This window comes from Sus scrofa, chromosome 2 (assembly GCF_054392235.1).
Source record: "Sus scrofa isolate SSC_HxYL_T2T_F1_AM1 chromosome 2, Sscrofa_HxYL_maternal_Yorkshire_Landrace_v2.0, whole genome shotgun sequence".
Taxonomy (NCBI): domain Eukaryota; kingdom Metazoa; phylum Chordata; class Mammalia; order Artiodactyla; family Suidae; genus Sus; species Sus scrofa.
The window spans coordinates 4972359-4996003 of NC_139384.1; the positions used below are offsets into that span (position 1 = coordinate 4972359).

At 52.5% G+C, this 23645-nt stretch overlaps 1 protein-coding gene across 4 annotated transcripts; it reads right to left on the reverse strand.

The window, feature by feature from the left end:
* Positions 1–13080: 13080 nt before the first annotated feature.
* On the reverse strand, positions 13081–16455 carry LOC100739163 (glutathione S-transferase P-like). Of its 4 annotated transcripts, none has more exons than XM_021082742.2 (7): positions 16430–16455; positions 15687–15722; positions 15325–15425; positions 15115–15202; positions 14672–14775; positions 13507–13614; positions 13081–13341 (listed from the first exon to the last, which is right to left on the reverse strand). In XM_021082742.2, exons 3-7 carry the CDS (start codon positions 15409–15411, stop codon positions 13153–13155), a joined length of 576 nt encoding a protein of 191 aa, XP_020938401.2. In that variant the 5' UTR covers positions 15412–15425; positions 15687–15722; positions 16430–16455; the 3' UTR covers positions 13081–13152. The 4 variants fall into 4 exon arrangements, with proteins under 4 accessions (XP_020938401.2, XP_020938402.1, XP_084866718.1 ...); XM_021082743.2 differs by having other exon boundaries at positions 16397–16455; XM_085010592.1 differs by lacking the exon at positions 16430–16455 and adding an exon at positions 16102–16248.
* Positions 16456–23645: the final 7190 nt, after the last annotated feature.

Here is a 23645-nt window from a genome sequence, read left to right on the forward strand (position 1 = left end):
CTATGCCACAGCCACAGCAACTCGGGATCCGAGCCGCGTCTGCAACCTACACCACAGCTCACAGCAATACCAGATCCTTAACCCTCTGAGCAAGGTGAGGGATTGAACTGGCATTCTCATGGATCCTAGTCAGGTTCGTTAACCACTGAGCCACAAAGGGAACTCAAACTCCATTTTCTACATGAAAAAAAAAAAAAATCAGGGCCCACAGAGGTTTCATTTCTTGTCTGTGGTCGTGAAACTGTTGAGTGGTGGAGCGAGAATCAAACCCAGGCCTTTCTTCCTTCCCAGAATGCCTCCCATGCAGCAAACGCTCAGAACAGAACAACATCAGTGGTGTTTCCAAAAGAGGTGGCGAGAGCACGGCACCTTGTCTGAGGTCTCGCAGATAGTAGGGCAGCACCGGGCCCAGGACCCCTCTCCTGGGCAGGAAAAGAGATTGCACAGGCAGAGCCGAGGATTACATAGCTAATCCGTGGCTCAGCCCTGGGCCATGGATCCCTTCCTCTGGGGTGGGAGGAGGGGGGCAAGATGGAGCCAGAGGGTGGGTTCTGTCCTCATCCCTGTCTAACTGGGTCAGGGGAACCCAAGGCCAAGGGGAGAAGGCATCCCAGAGATGCGGGGCGTGGGGTGATGGGAACCGGGGGGTGAGGGCCAGGAGCTCCAGTTCATCCAGCCCCGGGCCCTGTGCCAAGCACTTGCCATGTGTTATCTCCTTAATCCTCCCACAACCCAGGGCACAGGAATGATGAGCCCCTGTGTTCAGAAGAGGACAGAGTGTATTAGCCATGCCGAATGGCCTGCCCAAGACGGGGCAGCTGCCAGAACCCGGCCTGAGGTCTCCTGACCCTCAGTCCCCTCTTCAGTCCCCACACGCCTAGAGCACCCACTTGCCAGGCTCCACTCAGTGTCACCTCCCAGGAAGCCCTGCTCCAGGTGTTCCAGACCCTGACTCCCACCTGTCCCAGGCTTTGTCCGTGTCTGTCTCCCCTGCCAGCTTCCAGGCCACCCACCTGGAGTCATCAAGGACCCAGTGCCTGCAGTCAACCCGACTTCCCAGCATGCCCTGTTCCTATGCCTTGGGCCTGGCCCCACGTCAGCTTTCACCTGGAATTCTGCAAAGCCTCCTTGAGGTCTCCGAGCCTCAATGCTCGACCTCTGCAGTCTCTTCTTTGCTGCATCGAACGAGCAGAATTGTAAACCTCAGTTCCGTTTCACTCCTCCCCTGCCTGAGACCCTTCGTGGTTCCCCAGGGTCCTCAGGACAAAGCCCGAGCCCCTTGGCCTGGCAATCAGTGCCCTGTGCTCACCTCTCCAGCTCCAGCTCAGATAGCTCTGCCCGCACAAGCTGGCTTTGCACCAGGGGGCCACCTTCCTCCCCTTCAGCCTCCTCCTCCCGAGGAGCCCTTGGGATGCCACCTCCCAGGAGGCTCTCCCCCCCCCCGCCCCCGTCTCTACACCTGTCATGAGCAGTTATTGCCCTAGTTCTGCCTGACTATGTCACGGTTGCATCTTCTCTCTTCTCCGACCCCCAGCACAGTGCTTCTCGAGGGAGGTGCTTCCTCAATATTGTCGTCTCATTTTATATTTGGAAAATGAAAAAAAAAAAGAATGTTTTTTTCCTTTGTCAGAAATTTAAGAAATATAGGAAAGCAAAAAAAAAAAAAAAAAGGAATAATGTGTTTTCACTAACCTGACCTAGTCCCCATGATCATTTTTGCTTGTTTCTACTTCTTTCTTTTTTTCTTTTTTGGCTGTAGCCAGGGCATGCAGAAGTCCCCAGGCCAAGGACCAAACCTACACCACAGCAGTGACAAGATCAGATCCTCGATCCACTGCCCCACCAAGGAACTCCTATTTCCACTGCTTTCTAGGTCATTTAAAAACATTTCACAGGGGAGTTCCCATCGTGATTCAGTGGTTAACGAATCCAACTAGGAACCACAGGTCGCGGGTTCGATCCCTGCCCTTGCTCAGTGGGTTAAGGATCCGGCATTGCCGTAAGCTGTGGTGTAGGTCACAGACGCAGCTCCGATCCCGAGTTGCTGCGGCTCTGCTGTAGGCCAGCGGCTATGGCTCCGATTAGACCCCTAGCCTGGGAACCTCCATATGCCTTGGGTGTGGCCCTAGAAAAAGACAAAAAAAAAAAAAATTAGACCTTAACAGAAAAACTAAAGTCTCTCTACCCCAGAGCCAAGTGGTGTCAAATCAATTATCTTCCAATCTTGTAAACACCTTTATTTGTGCATCGACTTAACCTGCAGAAAAAGGAGTGTGTGGTACTTTTTATTTGTCGTAACAGTGTTTTGCTATAATATGGTTTTTCACTCCACACTGTTTTTTGAGATTAGTCCATGTTACATACAAATTTTGAAGCATAATCTCCAGGCGACACCCGAGCTTCAAGGTGAAGGACCTGGATTCAAAATCCTGCTTAGTGCTTACTCCCTGTGTGATTTTATGTCCTGAGCCTCAGTTTTCTCTGTAGGGAAATTAAGATAACATAGACCCTAAAAGAGCGTCTCGTAAGGTTGAGAAAAGCAAATGCACAGTGCCTGACACACAGCAAATGCCCAGAGAACGTGTGACTAAAGGCACTGGCTTGTAGGTTAATTTGGAAACGATTCACATCTTTACAATATTCCAGCCTCCCACCCGGCAATGAGACGTCACTCTTCATTTTTTCAGACCTTTTAGGTCCTTCCCCAAACACGTAGAGATTTCTCTTTCAAAAAAAAATTCTGCACATTTTTATCTATTTACTTGTCTTTTTTTAGGGCTGCACCCATGGCATACGGAGGTTCCCAGGCTTGGGGTCCATCTGGAGCTGTAGCCGCCGGCCTACACCACAGCCACAGCAATGCAGGATCTGAGCCACATCTTTGACCTACACCAGCTCACGGCAATGCCAGATCCTTAACCCACTGAGCGAGGCCAGGGATCAAACCCGCTCTGCCACCCCTCTATGTCAACAATAGTTCAACAGATTAGAAAAAAGACTGATGTAATTAAGAGGAAAGAAGAAGAATATGTGACCGTCTCAGATGCAGAAGAAGCATTCAGTGAAAAAGAGCATCCCTGATAAAACTGTGCCTTAATGTAATCAGGTGTCTGTCAAAAGCCTCAGCAAAACTCAGATGGACAGGTTGGCTTGCCAATCACCCATGTAGGCATTATTTTAAGATAAGAAATGGGGAGTTCTCTTTGTGGCTCTGCAGGTTAAGGACCCGACATTGAGTCTGTAAAGATGCAGGTTGGATCCCTGGCCTTGCTCAGTGGGTTAAGGATCTGGTGTTGCTGTGGCTGTGGTGTAGGCCTGCAACTGCAGCCCCAATTTGACCCCTAGCCAGGGAACTTCCATATGCTGCAGGTGCAGCTGCTAAAAGCAAAAAAAAAAAAAAAAAAAAGATAAGAAATGGACCTGAGTTCTCTGCATATTTTATATAACCCTGCCTGACTGGAGGAGAAACCCATTTCCAAGGTGCCACACCCAGATCTGGTAGGTGGTTGGGACCTTATTGCCTGGAACCACCCCCTCCCACCCACCATAGGCACAGTTCGTCGGCAAGCCATTTGGAGGCTCAAGGTCACTCCTCAGACTGCCTCTGATGAGGGAAGAAGACATTCTATGGCAGGAAAAGTCAATAAACAATAGATGTTCTTGGAGTTCCTGTTGTGGCTCAGTGGGTTAACAACCTGATATGGTAAACATGAGGATACAGGTTCGATCCCCGGCCTTGCTCAGTGGGTTAAGGATCTTATGTAGCCACAAAGTGCCAAATAGGTCACAGATTCGGCTCAGATCCTGCAGCTGCAGCTGCAGCTCCAATTTGACCCTGATCCCAGGAACTTCCATATGCTACAGGTGAGGCCCTAAAAAGAAAAAAAGAAAAAAGAAAAAAAAAAGGATAGACGCTCTCATGAATATTTCCGGTCTCCAGCTTTATCTAGAAGGGATTTAAGGTACTCTTGCAACCGATCGGGGCCCTAGGAGGCCTTCCCAGTACAGAGCCTTGCCTGTGTCCTCCAGCTGCCTTTTGTCTGTAGATAAATTTTACTCAAAGAATCAGAGAAATGAGAAAATACAGAGAGAGGAATTCCTATCGTGGCTCAGTGGTAATGAACCCAACTTGTATCCATGAGGACGCAGGTTCAATCCCTGGCCTTGCTCAGTGGGTGCAGGATCCGTTGTTGCCGTGAGCTGTGGTAGAAGTTGCAGACAGGGCTCAAATCTGGTATTTCTGTGGCTGTGGTGTAGGCCAGCAGCTGCATCTCCCATTCAACCCCTAGCCTGGGAAATTCCATATGCCACCAGTGTGGCCCTAAAAAAAAAAAAAAAAAAAAGACAAAAAAAAGACAAAAAATAAAACACAGAGAGAAAGGAAGCCAGTCAAACAAAACGAAATAATAATAGCTTAGCCATTCAACAAAGTCAAGAACATTTAGTTCTTCCTCAAGGGCTATAGATGTCCTTTGAGCTGTTTTGCAGCTGCTCAAGTCCCCACTGGGGGGAAGAAGCTAATTGCCCGCTGCCCACAAGCATGTAGACTCCAGACAGGTTGGAACCAGAAGGCTGATGATGCTGACTCCCAACTAACTCACCACCAACCAATCAGAAGAATGTCCACCAGCTAATCTCGCCCTGCTCCTTGAAAGCTTAAGACTCCTCACTCCCCTCTCCGGGTAGCAGGGGGTGACGGGGGGGTGGCTGCACAGTCTTCGAGGTACTAGCGTGCTGTGGTCCCTCTCTGCCCAGCAAAGAAATAAAGCAACTCTATTTCCTCAATACTCTGTCTCTGTATTTCTTTTCTGTCTTTCTTTTCTTTTTTTTTTTTTTTTGCTTTTTAGGGCCGTGCCCGTGCATATGTAGGTTCCCAGGCTAGGGATCTAATCGGAGCTGCTGCTGGCCTACACCACAGCTCACGGCAACACCACATCCTTAACCCGCTGAGCGAGGCCAGGGATCAAACCCGCAACCTCACAGTTCCTAGTCGGATTCATTTCCGCTGCACCATGATGGGAATTCCTGTCTTTGTATTTTTATTCAGCACCGGTGTACAGAAGCAGCCGAGATTCTTCTTTTGCACCTGCATTAGTTTTTTCTGCAGTCACTCTGCCTTTATTTTCATAAGCAGCTACTACTGATTAGGGGTAAAATAAACACCCACTGTAGGAATTCTGTTTCTCAGCAGCCCATGAAAAACTGCTGGCCTAAGGAAATCGAAAGGCATGTGAAATGATAAGGAGAGTAATTCTAACAAATGGAATCGGGGATTTTATTTTATTATTTTGCTTTTTAGGGCTGCACCTGCAGCTTATGGAAGTTCCCAGGCTAGGGGTCCAATCAGAGCTACAGCCTCCAGCCTACTCAACAGCCACAGCAACATGGGATCTGAGCCGCATCTGTGACCTTCACCACAGCTCATGGCAACACCAGATCCTTAACCCACTGAGTGAGGTCAGGGAACGAACCTGTGTCCTCATGGATACTAGTCAGATTCGTTTCCACTGTGCCACGATGGGAACTCCCCGAATTGGGGATTTTAATATTAAGCTTTTACCTACTCCCACTAGAGTCACACGCCATATAAGGAAGCTCACTCCTCCACTACTATTCAACCTTATTCTGAAGCTCTTAGTTCATGCAGTAAGAAACCAGAACCTGACATTAGAAAGGAAGATGCTAGACACCTAATTTTTCAACAGTAAAATTATCAGCAAAGAAAACAGAAAAGCTTCAATGGAAAGTTTCTAACGGGGCGTCCATTAAGGGCTCCAGATACAAAGTCAATAAAGGCAAAATGTCCTTTTCACAAACAACAGCCCATGAGAGAATGTTATCGGCACGGAGCTCACAAAAACATCCAAACGCAAAACATCTAAACACAAAACATCACATATTCTTTCACTCTGCTCCCTGCTGGGTTGGTTTTTACATCAGTGCTCCTGAGTGAGGGGAGCCTATAGTTTTATTTTCTCCAGGAGAGCCCTTCCAGTTTTGTTAAAATGAGGTGTGTCTCCTTGCATCTTTCCCTACACATGGCAGGAGTTTTCCTTTCCTGAAGCATGACTAGAACTCATCGCAAGGCCAGCTGGAGATGAGGCCTCTGCTTAGGGGGTTATCTGGTCACCACTTCCATTTCTTTTATGGGCCATTTGTTTATTTCCTTGAGCCAGTTTTGAACACCTATATTTAAAAGAATGTTTTCTTGATGGATTGTTGCTTTTCTTTTTAACAGCTGCATCTGGAGCATATGGAAGTTCCTGAGCTGGGGGTCACTGGATCCTTCACTCACTGAGCAAGGCCAGGGATCAAAAATCCATATCCTCACAGAAATACTGAGTTGGGTTTTTAACCCTCTAAGCCACAATGGGAACAGGACTGTTGCTTTTTTTAATATAAACTATTTCTCTGGGACTCTTGTAACAATTCTGCCTTGAGGTCTAGGCTCCCTGATATCACTATTGCTACACAAGCTTTCTTTTTATTAGTACTTGGGTTTGTTTCTCTCTCTTTTTTTTTTTTTTTTTTTTTGATCTTTCGCTTGTTTTAGAGATGCCTTTAAAAACAACATCTAGTTGAATTTCATAAAACATAAATTTAATTACATAAAATTTTTTGTTATGTTATATGGATGTGTTTATGTTAACCCAGTCAGTGTTTGTCTTTTTTATCTTTTTTGGGGGGCTGCATCTGCAGCATATAGAGGTTCCCAGGCAGGCTAGGGGTTGAATTGGACCTATGGCTGCCAGCCTACACCACAGCCGCAGCAACGTGGGATCCGAGCAGTGTCTGCGACTTACACCATAGCTCATGGCAATGCTGGATCTTTGACGGACTGGGCGAGGCCAGGGATCGAATCTATGTCCTCATGGATGCTAGTCAGATTCGTTTCTGCTGAGCCGCGATGGAAACTCCTCAGTGTTTGTCTTTTAAGAAGAGCGTTCGGCCTGTTTACATCTATCGGTATTGCCACTGGGACGTATTTCTGACATGTTATTTTGTGTTATCTATTTAGATTCTTTTTTTTCCTTTTTGGTTGCACCCAGGGCATGTGGACCAAACCCAAGCCACAGCAGCAACACAAGTGACAGAGCCAGATCCTTAACCCACTGAGCCAAAAGGGAACTCCCGAGCATTCTTTTTCTTCATGTCTTTTCCTCTATTATCCAGTCTTCTGTTGCATTTTAATTGCCTTTTCTTTGTGCTAATCTCTTCTTCCCTGAAATGGTTTGAAAGTTAAACATTTCTATTTTTAGCAATTTCCTTAACATTTTCAACAGTCATACCAAAATTCCTTTTTCCAGAAAAGCTAATTAATATGTCTGTCTTCCTGCTGCATGTGAAACAAAATCAAGAATACTGGCTCCCTCTGGAGTTCCCGTCGTGGCTCAGTGGTTGACGAATCCGACTAGGAACTATGGGGTTGCGGGTTCGGTCCCTGGCCTCGCTCAGTGGGTTGAGGATCCGGCATTGCCGTGAGCTGTGGTGTAGGTCGCAGACGTGGCTCGAATCCCGAGTTGCTGTGGCTCTGGTGTAGGCCGATGGCTACAGCTCTGATTGGACCCCTAGCCTGGGAAGCTCCATGTGCTGCTGGGGCGGCCCTAGAAAAGGCAAGAAGACAAAAGAAAAGGAAAGAAAAAAAGAATACTGGGTCCCTCTGTGCTTACTTCCATCTCAAATTCTGTGCTCCTGTTTTCTGAGTTGGCCCAGTTTGTGACCTGGCAGGGAAGGCATCTCTGGCCCCTGCTTCATGCTTCTGGTGGAGACCTGGCCTCAGCCACAGAAGGCTCTCTGCTTTGCTCTCCAGCACTGGGTACAGACCGAGGACTTGGCCCCACGCCCTGTGCATTCAACTCGGCTGTGTTCCTGCTTCTTGGCTAAGACCCAAGGCTTCAGCTCCCACCCCAGCCTGCGAGTTTCTTCCGATTTCTTTCCTTCAAAGAGCGCCTTACTTCCAGTCCATACAGAACTCCCTTTTTCATGTCTATGTGGCTGGAATGTCCTTATTAACGTCTTTGTTTCTTCTCTGATGCTGATGGGTTTGAGAAGGACAGGGCACACTGCAGCTTCGGCTCTGCTATCTTGAACTGGAAATCTCCCTATTTTTTCCCATTAATTTCTTTAATTTGATAAATTTTATTATATTTAGAGTTGTGCAACCATCATCACAACCTAACTTTACAATATTTTCATCCCAAATCCCCAACTCATCCCCCCCGCCCTGTAATCTGTCTCCTTTGGTAACTAAGTTTTTCAGTGTCTGCAAGTCAGTTTCTGTTCAGCAAATAAGTTCATTGTATCCTTTTTTTAGATTTCACCTATGAGTGATAGCATATGATGTTTGTGTCTCACTGTCTAACTTCACTTAGCATGATAATGTCTAGGTCCATCGATATTCCTGCAGATGCCATTATTTCATTCCTTTTTATGGCTGAGTAATATTCCACTGTGTATATGTACCACATCTTCTTCATCTACTCCTCTGTCGATAGACACTTAGGTTGCCTTCCATGTCTTGGCTGTTGTATATAGTGCTGCAATGAACATTGGGGTACACGTAACTTGTCGAGTTTTCCCATTAATTTAAACTGGAGAAAGTCAAGTCATCAGTCATGGCTGGTGAGGTCCACCTAGGACAGGGTGAGCGTTTGGGGGGCAAGCAACACAATTCACGAGGCATGTGGCCCCATCTCCCTCCCTGCTCTTGGGCTCAGAGTGGCCTCCCATGCTCTGCAAATCCAGTGGTCCAGGTGCGAACCACTCCCTGCCACCCTGCCAGTGTCTCAGGGCCCCTCTCTGACTCTGACTGGCCCTGAAGCCCCAGACACCATCAGTGAGGTTCTGTGAATCTCCACTGGGCACAGGTCCCAGCAACCCATATGGTCCCCTCAACCCATGCTGGTGCCTCCCTGGCCCCAGCCCCACAGGCAGACACCCGGATGGGGTCAGGGCATGTGGCGTCTCCATGTGGGTGTTTTCCGGTCCCCTTGGCATTCTGCCTGCCCTCCCTTTGTCCCTTAACACAAAAGCTCTCCTCTCCTCTTTGCCCAGTGCAGCCCTTGATGGCTACAGGGGATGACAGATACCAGGAAGGGCCCCTCCGCTCACCCCACGCTGGTAGAAATGTGAGACACGGGTTTCAGTTAGAAATGCCAGGCCCTACTTCTAAATCAGCCGAAAGAAAAACCCATCGAGTGTTTACGAGAAGCAGGTTGAGCTGTTCATCTTCGGTTACGTGTTCTTCCTCCTGTGACCACTTTGCCCCTTGCAAAGACCGTTTCCTCCCAGACATACAAAACTCGGAGCGGCGAGGGACACACGGTCGAAGCTCTGTGGCTGCCGCGGGTCGGGGCGCCAAAGCCAGTATTTATGGCTTCCTTCCTGCTTCGCGAAGCCCACATGCCCTGTGCCTCCGGCCAGCACAGAGCTGCTCAAGGGGCTTAGCCAGGTGGGGTCACTTAAGCTCATAAAGAAGTCACGTCTCTCCAAATTAATTTACAAGCTCATTGCAAAGTCCGATCAAAAGCCTGTCAAGGGTTTTCATGAAACTGGAATTATCAAAATGTGAAAAGACGGGCCAAAACGAGTCTGAAGACAAACCAGGGGGTTGGAGGGAACTGCCTGCCAGACAGCGGGACTAATGAAAAAAGCCAAAGCAAGCAAGTCAAGCAGACATGTGGTGATATGTGGTGCTTCTTTATCATAATTTGCTAGACGTTCTGCAATTTTTTTTCTTTTTTTTTTTTTTTTTTTTTTTTTGTCTTTTTAGGGCTGTGCCTGTGGCATACAGAGGTTCCCGGGCTAGGGGTGGAATTAGAGCTGTAGCCTCCAGCCTAGGCCACAGCCACAGCAACGAGGGATCCAAGCCGCATCTGCAACCTATACCACAGCTCACGATGCCAGATCCTTAGCCCACTGAGCAAGGCCAGGGATCAAACCCGCATCCTCATGGATATTAGTCGGGGTCATTAACTGCTGAGCCACGGCGGGAACTCCTATTTTAGTTTCTATTTTTTTATTTTTGGCTCCACCTGCAGCGTGCGGAAGTACCCGGACCAGGGATCGAACCCATGCCACAGCAGCGACACCAGATCCTTAACCTGCTGAGTCACTAGGGAACTCCTTGGGGGCCTTGTTTAAGGAATTCATCCCCAACCGAAGGTCATAAATCTCTTACATTTTTTTTTTGTCTGCTGTTTTTTTATTTTTCTTATTCAGAGATAGGCGAACCCTTTGGCAAGGTTTCTCAGTCCTGCCACTATGGGCATCTGGGGTTGTATGATTCCTTGCTCTGAGTGGCTGCCCTGTGCATCGTAAGATGTCTAGCAGCATCCTCAAGTGCCAGCAGCACCCCACAGTTGTGACAACAAAAATATCTCCAGGGAGTTCCCGTTGTGGCTCAGCAGGTTAAGAACCTAACACAGTATTCGTGAGATGCAGGTTCAATCCCTGGCCTCGCTCCGTGGGTTAAGGATCCGGCGTCGCCACAAGCTGCAGCGTAGGTCTCAGATGTGGCTCAGATCCAGTGTCGCCGTGGCCAGGGTGTATGCTGGCAGCTGCAGCTCTTCCACATTCCACAGGTGCAGTCCTAAAAAGGAAGAAAAAAAAGTCTCCAGGCCAAGCACAATCTGGGGGACAAAATCACCCCTCCTGAGAGTCACTGCTCTGTTTGGAATTTGCATCCATCTGACGTGGTATGTGGTAGAGATTGACTAGATATCAAAATCATTTCCTCTTCCCGGGCACAGAGCCCAGTGGTGTCTGGACAGGGCAGAAGTGAAGAGTGTCACTTCCAGGGCTGGGCGGCTGGGCGCAGGGATGTCTGCATCCCTGCTTCCTCCCTCCGCCTCTCCCATCTCTTCCTGGCGCCCCGTCTCCCTCCCCCTCTTCCCTTCTCTGATCTCTCCATGTGGACTCTCTCCGGGGCCGCGTGAGGGTGGCTGGAACTTTTGCACAGGGACAGAAGTGAAGTGGATGTTTCAAGAGAAACTGCGAAGCTGCGGGACCTTCTTGAACGCAGCCTGGGAAACCCCACCTTGTGACGTCCGCGGAGTTCTCTTTGCGGAGGCAGCGGCAAGGTCCTGCTCAGCTTCCACTAGAGGGCACAGAGATGCTGGAGGGTGGCAGACCTGTCCCATTATCACAAGGTATCTGATAAGACTGAAAAGCTTTATCCCTTGTTTGTGGTGTTGGTTTTTCTCTCTCTGGAAGGTCTTTGCTTTCTGGAGGCTCTGGAATTTCATGATCAGCTTTTGTATCTTTGATCCTTTTGCATTCAATGGGCTGGGCTCTCACCAGGCCTGTCCACCTAAAAGCTTCGGCTCTGAGAAAATGTATTGTATTCAATACTTTGCTTCCCACTATTTTTTTTTTTCTACCCTCCTCTCTCTCCCTCTCTCCAGACTTCCTCCAATAATACCCTCTTTTTCTTTCTTTCTTTCTTTTTTTTTTTTTTTGTCTTTCTGCTATTTCTTTGGGCCACTCCCTCGGCATATGGAGATTCCCAGGCTAGGGGTCCAATCGGAGCTGTAGCCGCTGGCCTACACCAGAGCCACAGCAACGCGGGATCCGAGCCGAGTCTGCGACCTACACCACAGCTCATGGCAACGCTGGATCGTTAACCCACTGAGCAAGGGCAGGGACTGAACCCCCAACCTCATGGTTCCTAGTTGGATTATTAACCACTGCGCCATGACGGGAACTCCCCCTCTTTTTCTTATCTTTCCATGGTTTAATCTTTTTCTTTTCTTTTGGGGAGGGCTGCACCTACAGCATATGAAAGTTCCCAGACTAGAGGTCAAATCAGAGCTAAAGCTGCATGCCTGCACCAGAGCCACAGCCATACCAGATCCAAGCCACATCTGCAACCTATGCTGCAGCTTGCCACACCAGATCCTTAAACCACTGAGCGAGCCCAGGGATTGAACCCGTGTCCTCATGAATACTAGTCAGGTTCTTAACCCACTGAGCCACATGGGAACTCTGCCTCTTCAGTTTTGATTCATCCTATGTGAACCCCAAATTTTCCACTGGCAAGGTCCATTTCAGACTCTAACCCGCTTCCCCAGCCTCCCGTACAATGCCCAGAGCGCGCCTGGCACTGCCCTCAGCTGCTCTGTGCACCCAGGCCTCTCCCAGGGTGTTCAGGCATTCTGCCCCAAGGCTGGGGCCATGTTTGCCTTGACGTCACGAACAGCCCCAAAGTGGGGCCTCTGAGGTGCAGGATGGGTGAGGGTACCCCCCCTACTCCCCCCAACCCACCACCACTGCAGCACGCAGGCAGGACACCAGGGTCACACACAGATGTCTCCCCCAGCCCTCAAGTGACATTTCTTGCAAGTCTCAACCTACTGTGAATTCTCCTGAGAGGTCCCCCCTTTGGGCAGGAGGCTCTGACACTGGGCAAAGCTTCATGGGGACATCTTCCCCTCTAGGCTGCAGCATGGAGGTGGGCGGGGGTGGGGGGGCATGGCCCTTCCCCTCCAGCGGTCTCTGGGAGCTCTGAGAGCCCCAACCTGCTTGCCCCCCACTGCCTCCCCACTGCCTGCTCACCCAGGCTGGGTTGTCCTCTTTGCCCAGCTAACAAAGATAGTGAGGGCAGGTGGCAGGTGAGCCACCTGGGCGGCCCATGTGCTCCCACACCCACGATGCATGAAGAAGCAAGGACAGCCCCACCTGAGCAGAAGGGACTGGACCTCCACATGCCCAGCCGAGGCTGCTCAGGGCAGCTCTGCTTCTCCCCACCTCTCCTCAGCTGTGGGGGGCCCCCCTTGGCACCTGCTGTCCTGGACAGAGGCCCCCTGATAGGTGGCCTGCTGGGACCACAAAGCCAGTCTGCCTAAGCGAGCCTCTCCTCTCTGGACTGTGGGGCTCCCCAGGGCAAGGGCCAGAGTTATTTTCTCTTCCTGTTTCTTTTTTTTTTTTTCCCTCCTCTTTGGAGTTCAGTAAACACACACTGCTTTGAGGGCTCCAGAAAAACACTGTGTTTCAGGATTTGAGTATCCAAGCCAGCTGCCCCCCACTCCTGAGCACCCGAGGGGATCGGACCCTCCCTGGAAAACTCAAGGCTCGAGGCACTGCTTTTCTGGGAAATTTTATTGGTCCTGGAGAAAGGGAAGCAGGCGGCTCCCGCCTCCAGCCACAAAGCCCTTACTGTTTCCCGTTGCCGTTGATGGGGCGGTTCACATGCTCGGGGGAGGCCAGGAAGGCCTTGATCTTGGGCCGGGCGCTGAGGCGGGCCACGTAGGCCGAGAGCAGAGGGAAGGCATCCAGGCAGCTGGGGTTCAGGACCTGGTGAATCCGAAGCAGGTCCAGCAGGTTGTAGTCGGCAAAGGAGATCTGCAGGGTGGGGGGTGTGGGGTGCGGATTAGTGGCGGTGGGAGCGGGGAGCCCGAGCTGGTCCCAGCTTTGCTGAACGGATGGCTCCCGTGCTCTCTCTGCACTCGTTGCCCATATGTAAGAAGAGGGTGGCAGGGAAGGGGCAGGACAGGGCCAAAGGCTCACCTGGCTGCCCACGACGAAGGCCTGGCCCCCCTGGTTCTGGGACAGCAGGGTCTCAAAGGGCTTCAGGTGCTCGGGCAGCTCCTTCACGTACTTCTCCTTCCCTGCCTCCTGCAAGCAGATGCCGCTGCGTATCAACCCCCGCCCCGCCCAAGAGGCCCCCTTCTGCCGGCCCCCTTGGAGAATCTTGGAGAATCTTGGAGAATCGACACCCACCTAGGCCTGGACATGCCTCTGCTCACTCCCCACCCCCAGGCCACCACCACGCCCTGTCCATTTCAGCCACTGAGTCTCCTCTAGTCCATTCTTTATTTTTTTTTTTTTTTTTTCGGTCTTTTTAGGGCTGTACCCGTGTGTTCCCAGGCTAGGGGTCTAATTGGAGCTGTAGCCGCTGGTCTACACCCAGCCACAGCAACGCCAGATCTGAGCTGTGTCTGCAACCTACGTCACAGCTCACGGCAACGCCGGATCCTTAACCCACGGAGCGAGGCCAGAGATCGAACCCGCAATCTCATGGTATCTAGTTGGATTCGTTTCCACTGTGCCATGACAGGAACTCCTCCCCAGTTCATTCTTGCCGTGATCACTCACCAGACTAGTGGCGAGGCCTTGGAGGATCCTTCCAGACCTCATATTTGGATACCACCCTGCTTAGATGTCCCAAGGAGCATCCAAACCAACGATTCAAGGCCTTCCGGACCCAGGCACACTGCCCCTCCAGCCCCATCTCCTGACACACTCTCTCACACACACAGGCATGCACACTAGCCTTGCCTCTGCTAAAATGACCCCAAAGTCTTTGAACGTGCTCCAAGCCTGAGTACTTGTGTTCCTGAAAGGGCCCACACCCCTTCCAGAAGCTGGCTAAAGGTCATTCACCCCCTGCACCTGCTCCAGGATGCCCTCCTGCCCTCCCCCAGCTGAGGATCCGAGAGCACCAGGCTTAATGTCTCCTGTCCTCCCACAGGCTGCTCCTCGACTGGGTCCCTCCCCGGGGCAGGGAGGCTGAGGGGCGTGTCTAATCCAGAAGGGCTCTTGGGCCCTTCCAGAGCAGGAAGCAGCCCAAGGGAGGGATCAGCCAGAGCCCCGTGAGGGGTGTGGCATAGGGCGAGAAGGAAGCCAGCCCCTTTCTTGGTCCTGGGTGCCCACCCCGTGCCTGCGCGCTTACGTAGTTGGTGTAGATGAGGGTGGCATATTTGCAGCGGAGGTCCTCCACGCCGTCATTCACCATGTCCACCAGGGCCGCCTCCTTCTGGTCCTTTCCATACAGTCCTGGGCAGGGGGGGAGCGCAGATAGCGTGACCAGGAGCCTGAATAGCCAGTGCAACCTGATCCACCAACAGGCCACCTGGCTGCCCGTGAGCCAGGGCCAGGGAGGACCGAGGAGGATGTGCATGAAGAAAGGGAGAGCCTGAGTCCTTACTCAGAATTCAGCGGGCAGTGGCCTGCTATGGGGCAAGACCTGGTCCTGACCTTAGGCAGGTTATACAACCTCCCTGCCACAGGGTTGCCGGGCAACCTGGCTTCAACGGAAGAGGCTCAGAGGGCTGGCTGAGGCTCGCCCACCTTTGGCCTGTCCTGGACCGGGCCACCTGCTGCATCAAGACTCACCAAAGGAGCGGCCCAGGTGGCGCAGGATGGCATTGGACTGGTACAGGGTGAGGTCTCCGTCCTGGAACTTCGGGAGCTGCCGGAACAGCTGCAAGGATACACGTGCTGTCAGAGATGCTGAGCTCGGCTGCCCTCAGGCCCCCCAGCCGGCTGCCTCCCTTTGTCCTCCACCTCGGGAGCCCCTGACCCGGGACAGGGCGAAGGACTCACGCAGGAGGGCTTGAGAGGAGGCCAGGTCTCCATAGTCACCACCTCCTCCTTCCAGCTCTGATCCTGGTCGGCCAGCAGCATGCGCATGGCCTCGCAGCGCCCTGGGGGCGGGGAGGACCGGGCAGCGGGGGATGGGCAGAGACCCCAGCTTTGCTGCGCCCTGGGGAGGGGCAGGCCTGGGCGGGGGTGGGGGTGGGGGGCTCCGGGCGGGGGGGGGGGGGGCGATGGAAGGAGGAGGCCGGAGCTGGTCGTCACGTGATGGAGGGAAAAGGCGGGTGCGAGACTCCCTCGCTTGTGGGTGAGGGGCGTGGGCTGCAGCCCCCAACCGCTGCCTCCCCTCCCTCCTCGTCCCAGGCCCTTACCTCGAACGGGGAAGTAGGTGATCGTGTAAGGCGGCACTGGAGGACGCAGAGAGCTGTTAGAGTCTGGGAGAGGCGTATCGCGGGGGCGAGGGCACCCACCCGTCCTCCCCGGGGTCCCATTCCCTGCTCGGGGCGCTCCGGGGAGCCCCAGACGCCCCAAAGACCCCGGAAGCCCCCGGGATCCCCCGGAAGCCGGACTCACTGGTGGTGGCAGCAGAGGCGGCGACTGAGCTCCAGCGCGCCCCGCGGCGGCCCCGAGCCTTATACGGGTGGACGAGCCCCGCCCCGGCCCGCCCGGCCCGCCCGGCCCGGCCCCCGTGCTGAGTCACCGCCCTGGGCCCCCGGCCCGCGGTCCCCCTGCAGCGCGACCCCTCCCAGCGCTGCGCCCGCTTGACTATGTCCGCGGGGCTCAGACTTAGGGCTGGGGGACGGGTTCTAGAATCTTCCAGAGGCCTTAGGGTCCGCGCAGCTCGGCCCCTTCTCCTGCTGGTGTCGCAGATCCCAGAGACACAACCCCTGGCGTGTGGACATTGTTCCCAGAGACAAAAGATGCTGCACAAAGACAGACACGCCCCCTGTGCACCGAGAGGCCCGAGCACGCAACTCACACCCCAGTTGGGTTTTCAGACCCATGGGCCCTTAGAGGCCGCCTGGAGGGGGTGGTGGTTCTTGTCCTCGCCCCTGCGCCCCTGTACGCAGCTGCTTCTTACCGTTTTCCTCTCAGTTAACTCAGAGGCATTTACCTTCAGAGGTTACCCGTTTCTCTTCTAAGTGGAGGAGGATCTGTTTGTTACTGGAAAACTCCGAGCGGAAGTCATTGTTTTGTTTTGTTTTATTTATTTATTGATGGCTCCACCCGAGGCATGTGGAAGTTCCCAGGCCAGAGATGGAACCCTCACCAGGGCAGTGACAACCCCAGATTGTCACCTAACACGCTGGGCCTCGAGGGAACTCCCGATGTGTTTTTCTAAATCCACCTGATCACTAGGACCCTGGACCCTCCCTTTGCAAAAGTATTACTGGCAGGTTAGGTGTTTCTGGCTCAGCAGTACCAAGCTGGTCCGCGTCCCTCAGTTCTGTCGGGATGGAGCGTGATGTTAAGGAATTCCAGGACCATCACCAACACTGTTTAACTCTACCTGTCTATCTGGGAGCCCCTTTCCGGGGGTCCAGGCCCTACTCTGGGTCCCCCCATCAGCTGAGTGGGCGGAGGCTTGCAGGGAAGCCGGCCCTGGGGATGGGGGCGCTGACTTGGGCCCTGGACGAATTCTCCTAACACATCTAGGTGGAAGCTTCTGGACTTGGTGACTGCGTGGGGACCCAGGAGGACAGGCAGCCATCGAGAGTTCATTGTGTTCCTTGCTGGGCCAGGCGTCTGTGGCACTGGCTAAGGTAGGGATGTGGCAGAGGCAGAAAGAAAACCCAAAGAGGAGCTCAGCCAAGTGGTGGGATAGGTTGGGTGGACCCGATTCCTGCCTAAGGACCAAGTTTTTCTGGTTTCTCCACCTTCGACCTCGCCAGCAACTGCACTCCGCGCCCCGGCCATGATTCTTTAGGGGAGACACAAAGCTTGAAAAACACCATCAGTGTATAACTTTCTAAGTGGATAATGAAACAATTTTTTCTGCACTCCACGCTCTTGGACTTTGCCCAGGCAGCCGTGGTACAGGCAAGGACAGGCAGGGTTCTGAGGCCGAACGGTTCTGGGGTAGGGCAGGGCTGGGCCAGGCCAGCTGCACAGTGCCTGGGTCTTAGCACAAGCTCCAGTTTCCAGACTTAGGGTTTCTGCTCACAGTCTTCTCTCAGGTCCCACCACCACCCTCTTCATCTCAACACACAAAACTCTGCTCTTTTTCTTCCAGGAGAACTTCCTAGGCTCAATGGAGCTGAGCTAAATAAGCAACCTGAAATTTGCCCTTCCCAGTTCTTTTTTTGCATTTTTTTTTTTTAGGGCCACACCAGTGGCATATGGAAGTTCCCAGGCAGCTGCCAGCCTACATCACAGCCACAGCAACTTGGGCTCAGAGCCATGTCTGCGACCTACACCCCAGCCCATGGCAACGCGGGATCATTAACGCACTGAGCAAGACCAGGGATCGAACCTGCATCCTCATGGATACTAGTTGGGTTTGTTTCCCTTGAGCCACGAGTGGAAGTTCCCCTTTGCTCCGGTTGGACCCCTAGCCTGGGAACTTCCATTTGCCTCTGGTGCAGCTTTAAGAAAAAAAAAAAGAGAGAAAACAGTTGCAATTTTATATCAAAAACAGCCTCAATAGTTCCCTTCCTGCTACATTCTGTCCTTCAGCAAATTTCATAGCACTGACAGAGAACATACGCCCCCATTCCCAAAGACACACACTCACACAACCTTTCAAACGCTGTCACACACTCTCCAACACCTGCACGCACATGCACACACACACACAAAACACTAGGGACCAGAGTCTCACCAGGAGACACGGAAGCTTCCTCCTCTGGGCTCCCCAGGGCCTGAGAGGGACAGCCAGACCTCAGGCTTCCCGTGTAGGCACGGGGTGGGGGGTGGGGGACTAGGTCTGGGCTAGTGAAGCTGGGATGGGGGTGAGGTGGCAGGGGGTGGCCATAGCTGGTGTTCCCCTCCTGCACTGGTCCTGCCTCGGCCCCACATCTCTGTCCCTTCGCCATCTCTCTGAGTAGATGTTAGCCTGACCCAACCTCCCCGTTTGCCCTGGAGTGGGTGGTATTGGCCTACCTCCTCCCACCACCCCTGTGCCCTGGGCTCTGTGGACTCTAAGTGACAGGGAGAGGTCATATTAATTTGTCCCACCGCTCTCTCCTCCTGCAGCAGGTCAAAGGGCGGTCCTGGGCTGTTCCTGCATGCTGGACCATGGGGCGGGGCGGGGGCGTGACCCTCAGTTCTGGTCCATTGTCATCGCTGGTCTGTGTTGCCCACTCCCCCCCTGCCATTTGTAGTTGCGCATTCATCTAGTTGGTAGCTCTGTGTCCCCTTATCCCCACATTCCATTCCCACTTCCAGTGGGGATTTGTTCCCAGGCACTCCCAGGAGTGGATCTGCCGCATCCCACATACGTGAGCACTTTGGTCCCTTAAGTAGCACCAGGTTGACCTCCCGAAGGGCTGCACCAGCCCATTCCACACCCCAGCTGTTCTTCGGACTCACTCCAGCCCCACGTGCCCCCAGCACGTGGCATTATCGGCTTCGCAACGTTCGCCAGTCCCGTTGGTGTAGAGGATGGGCTGTTCTAAGTCGAGCCTCTCATTCCTCAGGATTTGGTTTCTTGTTAAAGCACAGTCGACTTGCAGTGCTGCACGGTTTCTGCTGTAGAGCCTGGTTGCTAAGGATTTCCGTCGTCTCTGCATATGCTCCGTGGAGCTTATTTCCTCTTCCAGACATGGTTCCTTCATACCTTGATCATTTTCTGTTTGTTTTGCAGGAGGCCCTCGTTTATTCTAGATATTAATGTTTTGGCTTTTTGTGGAAGCACCCCGGACCAGGGATCAAACCCTCACCATGGCAGTCACAGCACAGGATCCTTAACCTGCTGCGCCACAAGGGAACTCCTATCTTGGCTTTAGTCATTGCAGGTACCTTCTCCTATTCTCTCTTACTTTATGCAAAGTGTCTTTCATTGAATAGGATTCTCGTTTCTATAATCAAATTCATCAGGAGGTTTTTTTGTGTGTATTTTGTGCTTTTGAAGCTTTGCTTAAAAGGCTTTTACTTATTTGTTTATTTATTATTTTCTCTTTAGGGCCGCACCTGCGGCCTATGGAAGTTCCCAGGCTCGGGGTCTAATCGGAGCTACAGCTGCCAGCCTATGCCACAGCTCACGGCAATGCCAGATCCTTCACCCTCTGAGCGAAGCCAGGGGTCAGACTGCATCCTCATGGATACTAGTTGGGTTTGCAACACACTGAGCCTCAGCAGGAACTCTCTCCGTTGTGATTTTTAGCCTTGAATTATGTTTTTTCACATGTTAAGATTCCTACCCTGGCTGTCTTTTTTGTCGTGTTCACGTGATAGATCTTTTTTTTTTTTTTTTTTTTTTTTTTTTGTCTTTTTTTGCCATTTCTTGGGCTTCTCCCGCGGCATATGGAGGTTCCCAGGCTAGGGATCTAATTGGAGCTGTAGCCACCGGCCTATGCCAGAGCCACAGCAACACGGGATCCGAGCCGTGTCTGCAACCTACACCACAGCTCACGGCAACGCCGGATCGTCAACCCACTGAGCAAGGGCAGGGACCGAACCCACAACCTCATGGTTCCTAGTCGGATTCGTTAACCACTGCGCCACGATGGGAACTCCTTTTTCTATCCTTATACTTTTTAATGTTTCTGTACCGTTAAAAAAACTGAAGGGATTTCTATTCAGTGAAATGCTCAGATATGTACGTGTACAATGTGATGCATTTTGATAAATACACCCACCAATCAATCAAGTTACAGAATGTGCCTGTCACCTCGAAAGTGCCCTCTGGCCCCTTTTGGTTCACCCTCACCCTCTGGAGGCAACAGTGCTTTCTCTCTCTCTCTTTTTTTGTCTTTTAGGGCTGCACCCGCAGCAAAGGGAAGTTCCCAGGCTATGGGTCAAATGGGAGCTGCAACCGCCAGGCCTGGTGTCTGTGATCTACACCATAGCTCATGACAATGCCAGGTCCTTAACCCACTGAGCAAGGCCAGGGATGGACCCTGCAGCCTCATGCTTCCTAGTCAGATTCATTTCCGCTGCGTCACAACGGGAACTCCTAGTTAGGGTCTTAATAGTGTTTGCCTCTGCCTCTGATTTTAAGGGGTACTGCTCTTTGCAGGGATATTCTTGCCCAGGTCTCAACTGGGTATCTTGGGCCAAGCCTGGAGCCTTTGCTATTCCACACGCCAGGGTCCACTAAGGCGTCCACCTCAGCTTCAGATTCAGTCGGTTCCTCCCTGTTTTCTGTTAGAACTGTTTGGTCCCCTTGTTCTGTGAGAAACAGAGTGACCCCTAACTTAGTGAAGAAATCTCTTCCTATTAAAGGGATGGGACAGGCAGGCACAAACAGAAAATGTAAAAGCCGCTGGCCATCGATGGTACACGAGGGGCTCCAGGAGATGTGCCCTGGCCTCGTCCCCGACAGCCTCGTCCCCGATAGCCCCATCACACACTCCTTACCATGACTGAGCTTTCCAGTCCTTTGGGTTAAGACTGAGGAGGCTACACCAGTATCTGTAAGAAATGCTATTAAGTGGCCGGCCCCATCAGTGACCTCCCGAGGTTCGGCATTTGTTGTGTAGATGGCATCTCTAGGCAGAGCCAATGTCTTCTGTGTTCATATCAGAATTATCCCTCGGGCCCCCTGGATCTTCGGATTGCAAAACCATCAGTGGCTGAGGGGCCCGCTGTTGCTCTCAGGCATCTGGGACATTCCCTCTTCCAATGCCCTGGCTGCCCGCACACAATCTTCTCACAATCTTCTCTCCAGTGTCCCTTTTGTCCACACAGGGTACACTGGTCCTGTCTGGGTACCCACGGACCTAGGGATCCGCCAGGGCCAGGTTGGCCGGGAAAAGCCAGCCTCCGCATGGGTGGTCTCTGAGCAGACAAAGCCACTGCAATCCTTTGAGCCTTGTGCATATTTCTCTGGGCGCATTCGGCCTTTTCAGCCACATCCCTGTTATTGGAAACCGAATAAGCTGATGGGAGCAAACTGTTCAAAGGAGTCTGAGGACCAGCGGTTGCTTTCGGAAGTTTGCGCCTGATGTCGGGGGCAGACTGGGCTATGAAATGCATAGCCTACAGGGCCTGTCCCTCCGGAGAGGAGGGGCCCACGTTTGCATCCTTCCTAAAAGCCTCCACTAGCCTCCCTTGGAAGCCTGCAGGATGCGCATTCTGTCCCTGTTGGGCCTCTCTCACCTTTTTGTAATTTACAGGTTTTACTCAAGTGTCTCATGGCCCCTGTTAAACAGTGAATCACACGATCCCGTCTCTCTATCAGTAGAATCCACCTGGTAGTTCCACCGTGGATCCGCCTCAGAAACAGCATCAGTCCCCACCCGATGCCCCGCGTGGCCCTGGGGGGACTGGGCTGCCTGTTGGTCTGCATGGGCTCTGGCCGCCAGCATCATCCGCTGCTTTTCCTCAGGGGTTGCAGCCGTGGGAGAGTAAGATCTGTAAATCCCGCCAGCCGAGAGCAAAAGGTCTCACTAGTTGGGTAAACTCCTTCCTAAAGCGTTCAGGATCCTCAGAAAAACGTCCCAACTTGTCCTCTGCCATCCTTAGACGAGACATTGAGAAAGGCACGTGGATTCTAATTGTCCCCTCATTTCCCGCAGAACTTGTCTCAGGGGCAAAACCGCAGGGGCAGTTGGTTGGTAATGTGCTGGGCTGAGGATGGGCCCTTTGGGAGCTCGGGGTACAAAGAAGAGGTTCCTGAATACGAAGGGAGGCTCTTTCCATCCCTCGCTCTGTCCTCCCCTGGGGCGGTAGCCTCCCACAACTTCTGCTGACTTGGCGGCCTCCGCCTGGGCCACAGCGCCTGCTTGAAGAGGGGTTGACCTTCGTATGGCCTCATAAGCTGGGTCACTTAAAATGCCTTCTGTGTTCATATCAGAATTATCCCTCTGAGCCAGACACGCCTTAAATGAGGCCTTTGGGGGTCTCGTTGTCCAGAGGGGTTCTGGTTGAGATGGATGCAGCCTGACTCATTTCAGACCCAACCCTGAGGTGATGCCTTTAACTCCCGTGTTATCCAAAGTCAAACTACACCATGCAATTTGGGGTGCACCCTTCCACTCCAGAGGCCAAGGTCCTGGCACTCTCCTGAGGCCAAACCAGGGAGTGCAGCGGCCAGGAGGAAGGCTCAGCCCAGAAGGGACCCAGCTCAGAGTGGGACCAGAGGATGCTGCCAAGAACCACAGGAACCCACCCACCCCTGCCCGCTCCGGCAACAGATATTTCTTGAGCCCCTACTGAGTGCCAGGCACTGTTCAAGGCGCTGAGAGCTCGGCGGGGGATGAGACAGAGTCCCCGAGCCCACGGGGCCTGCCTTATATCTCCCTCCCTGTGCACTGAAAAGTCATGTCAATAAACGTCCATAGATGTGAGCATACCAGTCACTCACCTTCCCAGCGTTGGAGAAACTCACGAGAACTATGACGATAATTAGTCCCTGCAGTCTTAGGTGGGGCTCCCCAGAGGGCAGAGCCCGAGACCAGGACCTGTATGTGGCAGCTGATTTGGAGGAGTTTTTCAGCCACAGCATGTGGAAGTTCCCGGGCTAGGGATCAAACCCGTGCCATGGCAGAGACCCCAGTCACGACAATGACAGCCCCACATCCTTAACCTCCCTTGGGGGAGTGGTCTTGACAGCACTGCCTCTCTCTCTCTCTCTCTCTCTCTTTTTTTTTTTTTTTTTTTTGGCTTTTTAAGGCCGCACCCATGGCTTATGGAGGCACCCAGGCTAGGGGTCTAATCGGATCTGTAGCCACCAGCCTGCACCACAGCTCATGGCAACGCCGGAAACTTTAACCAACTGAGCCAGGCCAGGGATCGAACCTGCCACCTCATGGTTCCTAGTCAGATTCATTTCCGCTGTGCCATGACGGGAACTCCAGCACTGGCTCTTTGCTGAGTATTTTTGACAGACTTATTCACTAGAAGTCATTGTTGGTTCAAAGTCAGAAATTCCAAGCCAAGTATTTCACAGGGTCACCCTGGGTGTTGGCAATAAGTTACTTATTTTGTCATCTGCACTGTAAACTGAAAAATATGCCTCCCAGTAGGTGTGGTTCAAAAAACCCCTTTCCCCTGGCTAGAACTCGTAGGAAACAAGACAGCAGCCTTAGCATGACAGAGGCAGCTGGAAGGAACCTGGGGCCCCAGCAGCATGGAGAGTGGACACTGGCTCTGTCTTCATGACTCTGGACTTTTAGGTGGGTGAGAAGAAACTTCTGGCTTGTTTCAGCGAGTATGATTTGGAGCGA

Excerpts from the sequence above, each read along its gene's own strand:
- LOC100739163 (XM_085010592.1), bottom strand. Across the intron at positions 15,203-15,324 it reads CTCCTCTCAAGCCCTCCTGC|CTGTTCCGGCAGCTCCCGAA; the intron begins GTGAGTCCTTCG and ends GTATCCTTGCAG. Across the intron at positions 13,615-14,671 it reads CCCTCATCTACACCAACTAC|GAGGCAGGGAAGGAGAAGTA; the intron begins GTAAGCGCGCAG and ends ATCTGCTTGCAG.